Source organism: Myxine glutinosa, chromosome 5, assembly GCF_964187855.1.
Source record: "Myxine glutinosa chromosome 5, kmMyxGlut1.1, whole genome shotgun sequence".
Lineage (NCBI taxonomy): Eukaryota > Metazoa > Chordata > Myxini > Myxiniformes > Myxinidae > Myxine > Myxine glutinosa.
The window spans coordinates 89,597,259-89,615,086 of NC_136265.1; the positions used below are offsets into that span (position 1 = coordinate 89,597,259).

The 17,828-nt window shown below is 45.1% G+C and overlaps 1 protein-coding gene across 2 annotated transcripts in view; it reads right to left on the reverse strand.

The window, feature by feature from the left end:
* Window positions 1–1,700: 1,700 nt before the first annotated feature.
* LOC137427380 (uncharacterized) overlaps window positions 1,701–17,828 on the reverse strand; it is a 43,779-nt gene continuing 27,651 nt past the window's right edge. Inside the window, exons 4-5 of one of the 2 annotated variants that reach the window (XM_078778364.1) lie at window positions 13,798–14,258; window positions 12,868–13,688 (exon numbers count right to left, since the gene is read on the reverse strand). In XM_078778364.1, coding sequence (XP_078634490.1) covers window positions 12,942–13,688; window positions 13,798–14,258 — 1,208 coding nt within the window. In that variant the 3' untranslated portion in view covers window positions 12,868–12,941. Of the gene's footprint in view, window positions 4,080–12,867; window positions 13,689–13,797; window positions 14,259–17,828 lie in introns of those variants that run through there. The other variant, XM_068116841.2, reaches the window with a different exon arrangement.

Here is a 17,828-nt window from a genome sequence, read left to right on the forward strand (position 1 = left end):
GGGAAGAAGGGTGTGGCCCAGGAGGAGGAGTGAGCCAGCCCCGATCAACCAACCAAGAACGAGGGGTTTGGCCTGAGAGGGCGGAGAGAGAACGATCGAGGAGGTTCGTTAAAGTTCCATGGGCGTGGTTATATAACCCGTCGCGCGGAGCCCCCACCTCAGTTCAGTTGAGGAGGAGCTGAGAGTTCTGTGGAGGAAAGAGCTTGACGAGTTCTGTGGAGCGAGACGCATGACCAAGGAGCACAAGGCGAATGAGAATCGGCACGCCCTGCTCGCGGTACCAACCAGCACTCTGAACAACAACAAGTGCGGGCACGCGAACCTCGACGTGCAACGGTCCTCGGATCTCCCTGTCGCCCGTTCTGTGAACCAGAGTGCGAGGAGTCGGGGCCGTCACCTCCATCCCTGCCGTTTGCACGGACCTGAACCTTCTCATCCCTCCATATCATCCCTGCCATTCCATCCTTTTGTGTACGTGAGTTTGTCTTGTTTGTTCTGTCTGGGGAATAAGTTAAGCTGGTTTTAAGAATTGCACTGTGTCTTCTTCTTCTTCTTCTTCTGTAAGTTACTTTCGTTTCTTTCCTTCTCCCTTGGTTTCTTTGGTTTTGTACATAATTAGTAATAAATACCAGTGTTCTTTCTTTACCCCTTTTGCTTCTTCACATTCGGTCACTTTAGAGATTTCCACATTGAGTTCCTGTGGTGCGATTTCGGCCAACGCATATGAATCGGGTTTAGTCTTTGCTAATGGTTCGAACCGCAGGCTGCTAAAACCGCTCGGCAAATAACATCTTGCCCGTGGTTTCGAGCGGAGTTACCCACCTGCCTTGTGGAGGGATTGCCGGAGGTGGACGGGAATCCCTTGACCAATCACTTCGGGCAATCCCGCCCCACAGGGGAGCGGGGTAGCTTCAGGATCGGAGACGGCCAGTGCAAATAGAAGGGGGATTAACCCCCCCCCCCCCCCTGCTAAGTGGAGCGCCGTCCTCCGTTTCCATAACAATATATATATCAGTTACTATGCGATTACATACCATCAGTTGTGAACCGCCATTAAGGTATCCCATCCAGCTATGCTGTACCTTAATGGGAGCGATAAGTACCGTCTGCCACACAGCACATTATCTCTGGTATCCACTCATTATATGGAATCGCCTGGATGCAGCCGGGAGCAACCAATCCAAATATATCTTCAGTTCTCCAGCTTTCAATGAGCACATGCACGTAATGACGTCACTGCCATGTACATACGCTCTGCCTGTCAAGCTCTCAAGAGAACCCTCCGCCAAAGCAGAATTTTGATCTTAATTCAGATACATCTCCCGGTTGCCCTGACGAGCCCCAAAAGGGCGAAACCAGGTCGGTAACTGTGAGTTTTACATACACTGATGACAGTATCTGAACTAAGATCAAAATTCTGCTCTGTCGGAGGGTTCTCTTGAGAGCTTGACAGGCAGAGCATATGTACATGGCAGTAACGTCATTACGTGCGCTCATTGAAAGCTGGAGAACTGAAGATGTGTGTGTGTGTGTGTGTATATATATATATATATATATATATATATATATATATATATATATATATATATATATATATATATATATAACTGTGAGAAATAGTAGAAACTCCACAGTACGAGCAGGGCGTCTCATTTGCATTAAATAAATAATTGGGAGGTTAAATCAGACGCGGACGTAGCTTCAGGACATCGATCTTTAATTTGACAAGCTTTCAACCAACAAAGGTCTTCTTCTTAGTCTACAAAAACAACAGGCATGTATATCAGTCAAGTATGTATCATGTATCGTGATATGTGTGTAAGATGTGTGATATGTGTAGAAAATGCATACAAAAGGAAGAGCCATGCCAAAGCTCACTCACCGTCCCCAAGTTCAACGGAAGTGAAGCGCAGCTTACAGTTACCGTTTGCGTTACAGTTCCGGTGCACGTGCATATACAAATATAGAGATACATACATACATAAACACACAAGCATATATTCATATACCATTTATATTCATATAATATATTTATATATTTATATAAATGACATATAAAGGTAGAATGAATGAATGGGTGAATGTATGAATGAATGAATGAATGGGTTACGGTTAATGATTTGATTGGGTTGATGTAGGAACATTCTTTAATCATCAAAATTTATGCCATGAGGGATTTTTGTCTGAAGTTTATGCATCCAAAAGGACTCACGTTTCAAAATCGTGGTGTGTGATCGATTTGTGATTGATTCAATGGCAGAGATTTGAATGTCATTTATAGAGTGATCCGGTTGATTAAAGTGTTTCGTGTAAGGTAGAGATTTGCCCTGACTGGTGTGGAAGTTGTTGATTTCTGACCGGGTGTTATTAAATCGTGTGTAGAGTGTATTCTCAGTTTTTCCAACATATTGTTTGTTGCACTTTTGGCAAGTGATTAGGTATATGACCCATGTAGATTTGCAGTTCATATAGGAGGTGATGGGGAATTTTTGTCCAGTGCTAGAACTACAAAATTGGTTTCCTTCTAGTAAATGCTTGTGAATAATACATTTGTTTTCTGTGCATTTATAGAAGCCAGGGATCCTAGTTTGTTTGTTGTGGGGCTGTGGGTGCTTTGCTTTACCAAGAGGTCCCTGAGTGTCCGACCACGTTGAAATGATGTTAGTGATTGTGTTAGTTAGTGGTTGTGGTGCCATATTTCCTCAACCTCCACTAACATCATTTTCGTCAGTCATTGGGAACTGAAACCTCAATCAGCAGTGCAGTCTTTTCCATTTTTTGCTTGAGCACTATGTCCAGTCGCAATGCTCTGCCTGCAATGTCCACACTTGATGGAATCATCTTGTCATGCGTGAGCACAACATGTTACATTTCAAGGATCAGATTTGGTTTGTGTTTCCATGATTGATCCGGAACCAGAATGTTGAAATGTTTACAGATGTGCCAGTGGATTACTCCACAGATGCTGTCATGTCTTTCTGTGTACAACTTTGATGAGTGAGATGAGTTTTCTACATCCCAAAAGGAGGTGACTGGTACTTTTTGTTTCTAGCCCACAAACCCAGCATTTTTCCAATTGGCTCAATCCCACCATTTCCGCAAAGGCATTAGTGTCGTGTCCTTGGTCATTTATGATGACTCGTGTTCTCCATGACAAATTCTTATATGTGTTTTAAGGTGAGACGGCTGATTAAAAGATTTTCCACAACTTGTGCATTCACATGGGTGTCCTTCATTGTGAATTGTCACGTGTTTTTTTAGGCGAGATGGCCGATTAAAAGATTTTCCACAACTTGTGCATGTGTATGGGTGCTCTCCATTGTGAATTTTCATGTGTAATTTTTGGTAATATAACCGATTGAAAGATTTTCCACAAATTGTGCATTTGTATGGGCGTTCGTCATTGTGAATCGCCATGTGTCTTTTAAGGTGGGATGAATGATTAAAAGATTTTCCACAAATTGCGCATTTGAACGGGCATTCTCCATTGTGAATTCTCATGTGTGTTTTCATGCTGGATGGCCAATTGAAAGACTTTCCACAAACTGAGCATTCATATGGGCGTTCTCCATTGTGAATTCTCATGTGTAATTTTAGGTAAGATGACTGATGAAAAGATTTTCCACAATTTGTGCATTCATATGGGCGTTCCCCACTGTGAATTGCCATGTGTGTTTTGAGGTGGGATGAATGAATAAAGGATTTTCCACAGTTTGTGCATTTGTACGGGCGTTCACCATTGTGTATTCTCATGTGTAATTTAAGGTTAAATGAATGACTGAAAGATTTTTCACAAACTTCGCATCTGTACGGGCATTCTCCACTGTGAACTCTCATGTGTATTTTAAGGTTGTCTAGGCGACTGAAACATTTTCCACAATTTGTGCATTTGTATCGATGTTCAGCTTTCTTTCCTTTGTGAGTCTGGTGAAAATTATTCTGTGCAAACATTTCTTCTTTGGGTTTGTCTTGTTGGTAAAAAGTCCTCTGGTTGGTTTCATTTGGCGATTCCTGCGGGAGTGTGTCTGTGCCGTTCATAAAGGTAGGTGCAGTCTCCCTTGAAGATTCAGTGGATTCACCTGTAAATACAACACATGACCTGTCAAAAAAAAAATCTGATTCGCAAGACCTAACAAATGCACCCAAACACATACATAGGTATTTGTTCAACTGCAGAAAAGTAAAAAAAAAATTAAAATTATTGATGTAAATATACAGAAATGTGCAAAAGTTTTGGGTTTTCCATAATATAATCATACTTTCAAGTAAATTCATCTAATTATCAATGACAAATGATATGACAATATCAATGACAAGGACTTCCGGCACTTCCGGTCCCTCGAGCGACGAGGCTTGCTTCGATCTCTCCATGGCATCAAAGTTTGAGTGTTTTCCCGTTCATTTCTTTGTCAAATTTCCGCTGGGTATTTTGTTGTGTATGTGTTATTGTGCGTTTCTATTTGGTTTTGGTTTTGTAGTTGTTGCAAATTTGTGTGTAATTAGTCGTTTTTGTGTTCGCGCCTCGTGCGGCCTGGTCTCTCCGGGCTCCCTCCCCCCCCCCCCCCCCCCATCAGTGTTTTGTGATTATGGGTTCTTTCCTTCATAGTATTTGCTTGTTTCTTTGATTTTCTTTTCTCCCCCCTACCTCTCACGAACATTTACTCTTTGTCCAGCGTTTTGAAAACAAAACAAACAAATAAACAAACAAAAAAAATTCTATATTAATTCTTTCTCTCCTCCCGGACACGTGCTTGTTCACTCTCCTCCTCGTCTCGACTTGTGCCCCGCCCCCTAAATCTCGTTTTTCTTCCACCTCTGCTCCTTGCTTTCTCAAATCCACGTTCTCACTTAGAGACTTATCCCAGATTGTTTTTCATGGTTTTGTTAAAATATTATTTAAATATGTTTAAACCGAAGCCGTGATGCTGACGCCCCCCCCCCCCCCTCCCCTCCAGAATTTCCATGTTTTAAACGTTTCCCAGTGTATACCCCGGATTAGAATAGGTACACCGTATCCCTGTGTGTCGTAAGAAACGACTAAGAGGGTTGGCGTCAGGAAGGGCATCCGGCCATAAAAACATTGCCTCAAAAAGAGAACCATGACAATTACAACTACATATGGGCAGGGTACAGCCCGAAGAGGAGATCGGTTTCTGAGGTTTGGGACATGGAATGTAGGGACAATGACAGGGAGATCAGGAGAAGTGGTGGAAGTATTTGTCAGAAGAAGAGTGGACATATTTTGTGTGCAAGAGACGAGATGGAAGGGAAGTGGTGTGAAGGGTAGGCAGGGACAGAAATACAAGTTTATGTGGTAAGGGTGCCTGGAGTGCATGAATGGTGTTGGTGTCCTGTTTTCTGAGGAGTTTGTGGACAGTGTGGTGAGTGTGACAAGAGTGAGTGATAGGTTGATGATGGTGAAAATGATGATTGGAAAGCTCTTGGTGAACGTCATCTCGGGATATGCTCTGCAGGTTGGTCAAAGCGATGAAGAGAAGGACAAGTTCTGGTGTGTGATAGAGAAGCTGATGAAAACGTGAAAGATGAGGAAGTTGTTGTGGTAGGAGGAGACCTAAATGGACATGTGGGAAGGAGTATGGATGGTTTTGACGGAGTTCATGGGGGTTACGGATATGGTGTGAGAAATGGAGAAGGTGAAAGGATTTTGGAGTTTGCTGATTTGTAATACTCAGTTCCAGAAAGAGGATAATAAGCTTGTTACATACACGTCAGGTGGGTCGACGACAACCGTTGACTACCTGATGGTGCGTAGGCGAGATAGGGGGCACCTCCGGGACACAAAGGTGATACATCCCGGGAGAGGAGGCTGTTTCACAGCGACACTTGGTTGTCTGCGACATAAGGGTGAAAGGTGCAAGGAGAGCTCGGCGGGTGAAGTACCAACCGAGAATGAAGGTGTGGAGGTTGAAAGAGGTGACAGTAAGGGAGGCATTAAAAGAGAGGCTGAGTAGGGTCGAGGATGATGTGGTTGAGCTTGAAAGTGGTTGGATGTCAATGAAAGCTAGTCTGTTGGGAGCCGTTGGTGAGGTATGTGGATGGACAAAAGGACCACCGAGGGATTCGGAAACATGGTGGTGGGGTGATGAAGTTGGAAAGAGGATTGACGAGAAGAGGAAGAAGTTCAAGGAGTGGCAGAAGGCGAAGGGTACAGGAGCAGAAACAGCAGAGCATGAAAGTTATAAGGCAGCCAGGAAGGCTGCAAAGAAAGAGGTAGCAAAGGCGCAGGAGGCATGTAGGAAAATGTTTGGAGAACGCTTGGATTCGGAAGAGGGTCAGAAAGCAGTATTCAGGATTGCAAAGCAGATAGCGAAAGAGGTGTGATGTGATGGGGGTGAGTTGCTTGAAGGATGAAGTGGGACAAATCGTTGTCGACCCAGATGGAATTAAAGGAAGATGGAAAAGATATATGGAAATGCTGTTGAATACAGAGAATGAATGGGATGGCAACATAGAGAGTAACCCAGTTTTAGGACCGGCAGAGAAGATAAATGAGAAGGAAGTTGAGGAAGCGATAAAAGCAATGAAGGGCAGAAAAGCGGGAGGGCCGACAGGAGTTGTGGGAGATATGTTGAAGGCAGCAGGAAGTTGGGGTGTGAAGAGAATGACAGAGATCTGCAATCTGGTGGTGAAAGAAGGCCACATTCCAGTGGATTGGGAACTGAGTACCCTCGTCCCTCTATACAGGGGAAAGGTGACCCTCTGGAGTGTGGCTCGTACCGAGCGATAAAGTTATTGGAGCATGGAATGAAGGTATTGGAAAGGGTGTTGGAGAGGAGGATAAGGAAGAAAGTGAAGATCGACGAAATGCAGTTTGGATTTATGCCAGGAAGAGGAACGACAGACGCGCTTTTCATTGTGAGGCAGTTGCAGGAGAAGTGCATGGAGAAGAGGAAGAAGTTGTTTCTTGGGTTTGTTGATCTGGAGAAAGCATTTGATAGGGTTCCACGCAAAGTATTGACATGGGCATTGAGGAAGTTAGGAGTGGAGGAATGGTTGATCAGAGTAGTGATGGCAAAGTACAAAAGAGCGCGCACAGCTGTAAGGATGAAGGGCGGGAACAGTGGTGAGTTTGAGGTGAAGGTGGGAGTGCATCAGGGGTCGGTACTAAGTCCACTACTATTTGTAGCTGTGATGGAGGTGCTGGCTCAGAACGTAAAGGAGGGTTTACCGTGGGAGTTGTTGTATGCAGCTGATCTGGTGTTGATTGTGGAAAGTATGGATGGACTGAAGGAAAAGATGAACAAGTGGAAGGAATGTATGGAGACAAAAGGTCTGAAGGTGAATATCGGAAAGACGAAGGTGATGGCAAGTGGTAAAGCATGTGGTGAGGTGGAAAGAACTGGGAAGTGGCCCTGTGCTGTGTGTAGGAAGGGTGTCGGAGTGAACTCCATTCAATGTACAATGTGCGCTGAGTGGGTTCATCAAAAATGTAGTGGTCTGAGAGGGTCATTAACCAGTGTGGCAGCTACATTCAAATGTAAGGTGTGCACAAAGGGAGCTGCAGATGGAGGAAATGTTGAGTTGGATCTTGGAGACGGCATGAAGCTGGAAGGTGTGAAAACATTTTGCTACCTCGGAGACATGCTGAATGGAGAAGGTGGATCAGACTCGGCAATGGTTGCTCGAGTGAGATGTGCATGGAAGAAGTTTCGGGAACTGAATGGCATGCTGATGATGAGGGGAGTGTCGTTGAAGCTGAAGGGAAAGGTGTATGCTGCTGCATGTGTGAGAAGTGTTATGATTTATGGGAGCGAGACATGGGTAATGAACGTAGAGCAGCAACGAAGGTTGGAAAGGGTGGAAATGCGAATGGTTCGACGGATGTGCGGAGTATCGTTGAGAGAGAGGAAGACAAATGATGAATTGCGAAAGATGATGGGAATAGAGCCTGTGATTGAGGCTGTGAAGAGGAACAGGTTGAGATGGTTTGGTCATGTGTTGAGGAAGGATGAAAGTGACTGGTTGAGAAGAGTGATGGAAATGAATGTAGAAGGAAGTAGAGGACGGGGAAGACCGAGAAAGACTTGGCTAAAGATGGTGGAAGAAGAAATGCGGGCAAGGGGGTTAACAAGGAGAGATGCAGAAAATAGGGCAAAATGGAGAAGATTGTCATGGGGACCGCAAGGCTAACCCCCGCTCTCGTAGGGAAAATGGCCTTTAAAATGCATGTTGTTGTTGTTGTTGTATCAATGACAAGTGATAAGTGTTTGTTATTTTAAGTTAACAGCTTTTATAAATGCAGGTGAAACAAACTACAGGGTGATTGAAAAGTAACTCCCTATTTTAAAATACTTATAATTTATTTCTTAACTATAATTTTTACAAGAAATGGATATGGGAAGAAAGCGTATATCATGAAGTTTTATTTAAAATTCGATATGGGCACCAGAATTCGCCACCAGCTTCTCAACCCGCCCGGGAACCGCGTCAACTGATTTCACCAGGAACTCTTGTGGGATGGAAGACATAACTTCTCGTATTCGCCCTTCAAGTTCTTCCAAAGTCGTTGGTTTGGTACAGTAGACTTGCTCTTTTACCCAACCCCAAATAAAAAAGTCACATGGTGTTAAGTCAGGGCTCCTGGCTGGCCACTCATACGGACCACGACGACCCATCCATCTCCCAGGGAAGTGGGCATTCAGCCATTCACGAACAACAATAGCAAAATGTGGAGGAGCGCCATCTTGCATGAAAATCAAATCTTCAACATTCTCCGAAGCACTGATAAAATTGGCCAGATTTCGTCTTGCAGCATGGTGAGGTACCTTTTGGCATTCATGGTATCGCGAAGAATGAAGGGACCTACAATCCTTTCCGAAGTCATTCCACACCACACCGTTACCTTGGGCCGATATTGCGTTTTTTCAGAAATAACACGAGGATCTTCTCCTGCCCAGTAATAGCAGTTGTGACGGTTCACAAACCCACCGATGTGACATACCGCTTCATCAGACCAGAGGATATTTTTAAAAGAGATCAGACCAATCTTCATACCACTAGCTGGGCACGCTCCTGCAGGGTAAGACGTCCAGCCGTTTGTAGGGCTTCCGAATTTCAAACAAAACATAATCTGAAAAAAAACCAACACAGATTAAATTCTCATACATTAAGGAACAAACACTAAAAATTTGAGAAAACTATTACAATAAATAAATAATCTATAAATATTTTAAAATAGGGTGTTACTTTTCAATCACCCTGTACTTAAGTAAACAAAGGAGTTCATAGAGCACATTGCCCTGGGCAGGGTGTAAGTATTTTGGGTCTGCTTATACAAGTATACTTCATGTATAAGTATTCACCACATTTAATAAAATAGTGATTGCAAAGATCGTTTAAAAATATCTGGAAGTTCAGCACGACCGTCTTAGGAGTTAGGGCTATGAGTTGAGTTAGGGCTAGGAATTCGGGCTAGGAGTTAGGGATCTTTGTTCCTCTCACATTTCTTTCTACTTTTTCATATTCCTCTTTATTCATTCTAATTCTTGCTTATTCTTTATTCCTCTCTTTCTTTATCTATCTATCTTCGGAGAAGTGAATTCTTGCAGAATTTTTTTTTTCCTGGAAGGATCACTTGGCTGCACTTGGATGGGATTGAGGGTGGAGGAGTAGCGGCTGAAACCCAAATCCTGTCCAGGTTCCTCCTGATGACTCCATCTTTGCTCTTTACCTTTTTTTTTTGTTCCTTCTGACGACTCCAATGCAGTATTTGGTTTTTTGTTTCATTACACACCACCCTCATGCACCAGCATACTTAACATGCCCAAGTACTACAAAACTGGAGGTTCTTTGAAGTGATAAGAAGAAGATGATTTGTGTTCCACGGTGTTCAAGTATATAATTCAATTCCAAAATTCGTTTTCAAATTTTGGGTCGTGGACAAAAAAGTTTGGAAGACACCGATCTCAGGGGTGGACATATCTGAAGGGTCTAAAAAGGTTTAAAGTGTCTATGAATATGAATGAATGAATGAATGATCGTTTTAAGGCCATTTTCCCCGCTAGAGCGGGGGTTAGCCTTGCGGGCCCCATAACAATCATGGTTCCCTGTTTGAGGCAATGTTTTTATGCCCGGATGCCCTTCCTGACGCCAACCCTTGGTCACGCTCTTACGATGCGCAGGGATACAGTGTGCCTATTCTGAATCGGGGTACACACCGGGATCATTCATCCCAGCAAGCTGGTACTCACTTTGCCGACCTCGGAAGGATGACAGGCTGAGTCAACCCCCCTGGCGTTAATTCAGCAATCAACCAGGATTCGAACCCAGGATCCTAGGATTCCAAGCCGGCACCCTAACCACTAAGCCAACGCCAGGCTATCCTGTCTATAAGGTCCTAAAATATATAAGGAGTCTGACGGGTACAAAGTGGTCTAAAGAGTTTAAAGGTCGAAAAGGTACATTCCAATAGGAAGTAATTAAAAGGCATAGTCATGTTCAAACAGTGCGTAATCAACAGACGTACACACATTTCAGTAGTACGTAATTAATAGACATATAGCTCACATTCTAGTGAAACGTAATTAATAGATGTATAACTCATGTTCCAATACTATGTAATTAATAGACGTCCTGTACTCGCATTCCAATACTACGTAATAATTATGAGACATATTCACATCCCATTGTTGCAATTTACCATTATCAGCATTATTATATTCATAAGGGTAGTGGATCATACATAGATAGGTTAATCGGTTTCAGACAAATATTTACCTCCGCCACCGAAGGTGGATGGAGGTTATGTTTTCACCCTTGTCTATTCCTTTATGTGTCTGTCTGCCTGTCTGTGAACAGAATATCTCAAAAAGTTGATTCAAAGATTCAAATGCAATTTGGCAGAGGTAGTGTATGTGACAAGGACTAAATGATTAGATTTTGGTGAATATCCGGATTCGGATCCGGCTACTAGAATTTCCTAAGTGATTCTTCACCTTTGGGAGATGGGGGAAAAAACGATATACAACAGGATATCTCAAAAAGTTGTAGATGTATTTGGACGAAACTTGGTGGAAAGGTTGGAGGTGTGACAAGGACTAATCCATTAGATTTTGGTGAAAATCTGAATATAGATTTGGATACGATAATTATTTAATTTTCAAGTGATTCTTCACCACTGAGAGATCGGGAGAAAAGCGATATATAACATGATATTTAAAAAAGTTGTGGATGAGTTCTGACCAAACTTGGTGGACGAGTTAGTAAGGTAACAAGAACAAGCCGATTAGATTTAAGGTTCAGGTCCGAATCCAGATCCGGCCTATCAGTGGGATACAAAACAAACTATTCAGCCTGGCGGAGGTATGCGCTCTACCGAGTGCCGTTCTAGTTTCAAATATTTTCCTTCAAACCAATGTGGCTGCCACACCACATCACTGATGACATAATCGTTGTCAAAATATATGCAGCAATGGTGGTGGATCATATTGAGGTACGAGATCATATTGATCATACGAGAAGAGGAAGAAGTTCAAGGAGTGGCAGAAGGCGAAGGGTACGGGGGCAGAAAAAGCAGACCATGAAAGTTATAAGGCAGCCAAGAAGGCTGCAAAGAAAGAGGGAGCAAAGGCACAGGAGGCATGTAGGAAAATGTTCGGAGAACGCTTGGATTCGGAAGAGGGTCAGAGAGCGGTATTCAGGATTGCAAAGCAGATAGCGAAAGAGATGTGTGATGTGATGGGGGTGAGTTGCTTGAAGGATGAAGTGGGACAAATCGTTGTGGACCCAGATGGAATTAAAGGAAGATGGAAGAGATATATGGAAATACTGTTGAATGCAGAGAATAAATGGGACGGCAACATAGAGAGTAATGCCCCCATTCCACTTATGCCGATTGGCCCCGATTAGCCCCGATCTCCAGGTCGGGAGCGATCGGGACACTTTGGGAAAAAACTGGTCATCTACGCTGTATCTACGTCCTAAGTACGCTCCGATTACGATCACTACGCTGTAACCACGCTCATCGTGGGTAGATCGGGTCCCTGAAGACCCGATCGAAGCCGTTTAGAGCTGCTGTGTTCCCGCTCGCGTACGCTGTAACCACGCTGCATTCGCGATTGCCGCCGCTCTGACACGATGCATTCCCGATCGCCGCCGATCTAAAACTGATCCAACGCCGATGCTGCCGATCTATTGCCGTTTCAACTACGTCATTCCCGACCAAACCGATCTAACTACGCTCTATTCCCGTCTTTAAGCCGACTAAAAAGCAGATTTCAGGTCCCGATCCGTATAAATAGGGCCCGATTTGCTTGCCGATCATCAGTATCGTCGAAGACAGCCATGGATCAACATCAGAGAAATGGCCGTCTGCAGCTCGCTCTACTTCTCCAACAATATGCAATTAATGAAAGAAGAGCTGCTCAAGTGAGAAGAAGAACGAGAAGAAGAAGAAGAGCCCCTCAGTTCTGGGTCCGGCCATGGTTGACAGAAGAAAGAAGATTGCAGTTTGGGCACTACGACCGCTTGATGAATGAACTGAGGCTGGAGGACATCAACTCTTTCCAGAACTTTGTGAGGATGCCACCTGCTCTCTTTGATGAAATCCTCCACAGAATCACCCCCAGGATTGAGAAAGAAGATACCAGGCTGAGAAAGGCCCTACAACCTGCAAAATGAAAGGTCTTCAAAATAAAAGCTAAAAATTTGACAAGTTTTTGCTGGGTAGAGGGGATCAAAGTTTGCATTCACTTAATTAAAAGGTCATAAAATTAAAAGCGGTAAAATTGATCATTAATAATATTTGTTTAACTTGTACCGCTTTTAATTTTAGACCATGGGGTTATTGGGCAATGCAATTTGGCTCATGCAGTTATCAATTCCACTTAACAACGTTGACAAAAAGTGTTCTTTTTTCAACTTTTATTCTTCATTCAACACAAAGCATCACTTTCACTCATACATCATCAAAACACAAAGACTCATAGATCATTAGCAGTGTCTCCATCTCCCTCCTTCTCCTTCTCCTCATCTTGGCGGATCTGGCAGAGCAAACTGCTGAGACAGGTATTCGGGTGGAGGGATGATGAATCTAGGGATGCATCTCCTGCTGCCAATGGGGTGCTGGTGATGGGTGCACTGCCTGGTGTCGGAGCTTGCAACTGCGTGATCTGTTTGCCTCGGTGGGGTGCAGTGTTGGAGGGGTTGGAGATGGGTTGGAAGTTCTGCTGAAGCCAGGCTGGGTGAGACTGCCACACACTAAAAGGGTGCTGTGGCTGGCTTGCAGGCTGAGTTGGCCACTGGCTGGGATCCGGTTGCCACTGGTGAGGGTACTGCTGAGAAGGCCCAGGCTGAGGCTGCGAAAATCCAGGCTGAGGCTGGGTCTGCCTGTTGTCGTCGACGTCACGGGCACGCTGGAGGCAGTCCCAGATCTCCCTTGAAGCCTTCCTGTACACCTCGTGACTCAGACCTTCCAGGACCTCGTAGATATACTCACAGAACTTGAACCTTTCGCTGTTCTTGGCTGGCTTCATCTGTTCGAGGAGCTGCTTGACCAAGTCTGTGATCTGGGCCTGGTTTTGGTCTAGCTCCATCAAAGCGTCTGCATCTGCCTGCCTCCTACCTCGGGTGGATGAAGCGATGGTTGAGGTGGGTGTGGACTCAGTCGGGCTGCTGATGACCACCACTGCAGCATCACTGGTGCCTGTGTCTGTGGCTATGGCTGTGAGCTGTGAACAGAAGAACAAATTATAAGTACATACACTAATAAGGAAGGTGGTATACATGTTCATAACAAAGTCGAGAAATTCATTAATGCAACAAAGGACATATACTTACACTGGCCATGGGCCTCCTCTTCACTTCGCCGATGTGTGATTGGAGGAACTGCAGCCGGCCCCATATCCACTGGTCTCTCTCACTGAGCTGGACGGCGCCCTGGCCAGACTTGGTCTTCTTCAGCCGGCCGAACCTCGTGCGGATGGAGTCATACCAGGTCTTCAGCAGCAGGACTTCACGCTCCATTTTCTCAGCTTGCGTCTTCCAGATGTTATCCTTATGTTGAGTGTTTCTCCACAACTTCATCTTCTTATCGTAGAGGACCGGGTTCTTTTCGAGGAAGTCCGCAATCTCTTCTTCCTCCTGGTCTGTGCAGTTCACGTGGAGCCGGTCTTTCTTCTGCCTCTTCGTGGGAGCACTCTCTTCTTGTTCAACAGGCTCTAAAGGCAGCTCCTCTTCTGCCTCTTCTTTCTCCATTTCAGGCTCACGCTCAGGGGCAGCTTCAACAGGTGCAGTTTCCTCTGGGGGGGTAACAACAATCGTCTTCTTCGTAGACTTCTTCTTGGTCCTCGGTGCCATTTTTGATCGGAGATATTGCGAGCGATGTTGTCGTGTCGAAATACTTGATGAGGCTGATGCAATCCGGAAGCGATTTATATACAGTGGCTTTGATCGGCATTGGAGCGGGACGGATAGGTAACGATCGTCGTCGAAACGGCACAAGATAATCCTCCCGCTGCAACGACGCTGTAATCACGATCAAGCCGTTCTAACTACGATCAAGCCGTTCTAACTACGATCATTCCGATGGACTACGTTGCATTCACGCTGTAATCACGATCAGTCCCGCTATTTCAGATTGGGATGGAAATTTTAAACATGTTTAAAAAATCACCCCGATCTATTTTTTTGTCCCGATCGACAAAGATCGAAGACGTTCCGTTTACGATCATGCCGATTGATCCCGTTCCAAATAGGATCGTTCCCGTTGTGCAGATCGGGGTCGATCGGCATAAGTGGAATGGGGGTATAACCCAGCGAGGTCACGTCTTTTCGAAGCTGTTCCATGCGCTCACGCTTTCGAAGCTAAGTGATCTTTCTCAATTGTGTTTTTGTCGAGACTGTATCTATCTTTCGGTGTATGTTCCTATAGCGTATCTTTTGGAAAATTTTCGGTGCTAATTTTTCGTACATGTATACACAATCGTCGGTGAATGCGTATCGAGTATTCTGAGGCCTAGTACTCGTAGGCTTGGCTACCGTACCGTCTCCGAACTTGTGGTTTTGTTTTTCTCTCAGCGATTCGTCGAAGGCGCTGCAATTATTTTCGTTCTCTGTTTCGTCCCAGTCGTTCACCCCATACCTCCTTGTTTAATATCTCTACTCAAAAAAAAAAAACCCAAAAAAAATATTTCCTTCCCAGGTCTTATTCGTTTATTTGTTGTTCTTATCTGTTTGTTCGTTCTTCGTTCGCGATCACGTGATCACGTGGATAGAAATGTATAATCTCTCCCCTGAACAACTATTTTCTCTCATATATTATAACACCCTTTTCTTCTTTTCCTACAAAAGGATGCTTTCGTCTTGCTCACCAAATCTATTCATTCCAAAAAATATATATAATACCATCTCTTACAGTTCCTCCTTTCTACATTCCCTAAACTATCCAGAACTCCACCCCTCCTTCAGTGTCCTCAAACGTATTTTTGACTCGAAGGTCTCAAACTCATTTTGCAAAAAATGTTCGTTTCCCATGAATCGTACACTTTTCAAAATCCAATATCACCCCTCCCCTCCAAATCCTCCCCATCACCCATCCCTTTCAAATCTCCCCCCTTGCCCCTTCCCTCCCCTCCCTCCTAAACTCCCACCACACCCCTCCCCTCCGAGACTCTCCCTCGCTCCTCCCCTCCTAGACTCCCCTCTCACCCCTCCTCCTCAAAGCATCCTCCCTGCTTCTTCCCCCTTCCAACTTTCACCTTCATCTCCCCCAACCTTCTGCCTCGCTCTTCCCCCTCCTCAAATAACACCTCACTGTGCCTCACCCAATCTCCATCAAACCGTTTGTCCGTCCCATTCTTCCCTTTCTCCAAGCTATTCTGAAATCTCTGAAATCTCCAACACACCTTCAACAGCTCTCCCTACCTCTTCCTCCTCTTCCACATCTTACCCTACCCTTCCCCCCCCCCCCCCCCTGTCCTGGACCCGATGCTCCCCCTTCCTCTTCATTAACGGTATGGACCTCAAACATCCGGGGCCTCCGCTCAAACTTGACTGATCTCTCCGTACAGGTTGCTTCTGACAAACCAGATGTGATCTGCTTAACAGAAACTTTCCTCCTTCATGATGTCTCTGATGCCTTGGTATCTCTCCCAGGTTACTCCCTCCTCCGGTATGATAGACCTGAGCCTCGTCCTGGAGGTGGGGTTGCTATCTTTATAAAAAACTCTTCCTCACTCGCCCTCCACTGCCCTCTCTCCACCTCACCCCCAGGAATACCTTTGGCTATGGCTTCCCCTTCGCTCCCAGCTTTTGTTCATATGTGTGTTGTACCGTCCACCAAACAGTGATGACTCCATCTACATCTCGCTGTCTGATAATATGGACCAACGTCTATCTACCCATCCCAACTCTCTCTTCCTCATATGTGGTGATTTCAATTGTCACCATGCCAGTTGGCTGGGTGTGGGCACCTCTCTCACCAGCCATGGCTCTTCAGCAAAGGACTTCTGCGACTCACTGGGACTGACACAATCGGTCAATTTCCCGACCTGGATCTCAGTCAACGGAGCATCTTCTCTTCTGGATTTGGTTATGACAAACTTCCCTGAAAATGTCTGCTGCTCTTCTTCTGCTCCAATCGGCTCATCTGATCATGTGCTTGTCAAAGTGGACATCTCTCTGACCATTCTAAGAGAGCCTCCTCAGCGTCGACGAGTCTGGCATTTCACTCAGGCCAACTGGCACGGTCTTCAAGCAGCCATCAATCATCTGGACTGGTCTCCCATTTCTACCGCCTCTGACATCAACTCATCCTGGGAATTCTTTCAAAGTAAATTGCTCTCTCTCATGCACAGATTTATCCCATCTCGTCTTCAGTTGTCATACCCTTCCTCCCGTCCATGGTACACGGAATCTTGTGGTGAGGCTGTTGCCCTGAAACAACTTGCTTTCGTCTCCTGGAAAGCAAATCCAACGGAAGGAAATCTCATTTCCTTTCACAAAGCCCGAAACAAGTGTGTGTCCACCCTCAGGAGAGCCAGGAAACAATATCTCACCATTCTCAAGACCGAACTCTCTTATCTGTCTCCCTCTTCCAAATCCTGGTGGCGTCTGGTCAAATCTGTTTCTGGTGTTTGTTCCCCCTCCATCCCCTCCCTCACCTCAAACGGCTTAACGGCTAACTCCACACGTGAAAAAGCTGAATGCCTCAACTCTGTGTTTGCCTCTAAATCTTGTGTCCCAAACCCATCCCTCTCTGTACCCACCGTACCCAGCTGCTCCTGGACTCTGTGTCCTTTCCTCCTGACAAGGTGGAAAAGTTTCTGTCAACCCTCGACTCTGATTCTGCAACTGGTCCTGACGGCATCAGCCCACGGGTCCTAAAATCATGTTCTTACGCTCTTTCACTCCCTCTTTCTGTTCTCTTCACCCTCTCTTTTGCTCAAGGTCATCTGCCATCTGCTTGGAAATCAGCCAACATCACCGCTTTGCACAAAAAAGGTGCAAAAACAGATCCCAGCAACTACAGACCAATCAGCCTTCTCCCAATTATCAGCAAAGTCATGGAATCCATCATTGCTTCAGATATGAAATCTTTCCTCTTCTCCAATGGCTTGATCTCTGATCATCAATTTGGTTTCAGACCTGGTCACTCTACTCTGGACATGCTGCTTCTGCTTTCTCAACAATGGATGGAGGTCCTCAACGCCAAACAGGAAATTAGAGCTGTCTCCCTTGACATTTGATGTGCCTTCGATACGGTCTGGCACCCTGCTCTGCTCACCAAACTCTCCTCCTTTGGTATCCATGGAAATCTCCACGCATGGCTGGCGGACTTCCTTTCTGGTCGTAGTCAACGTGTGGCCCTG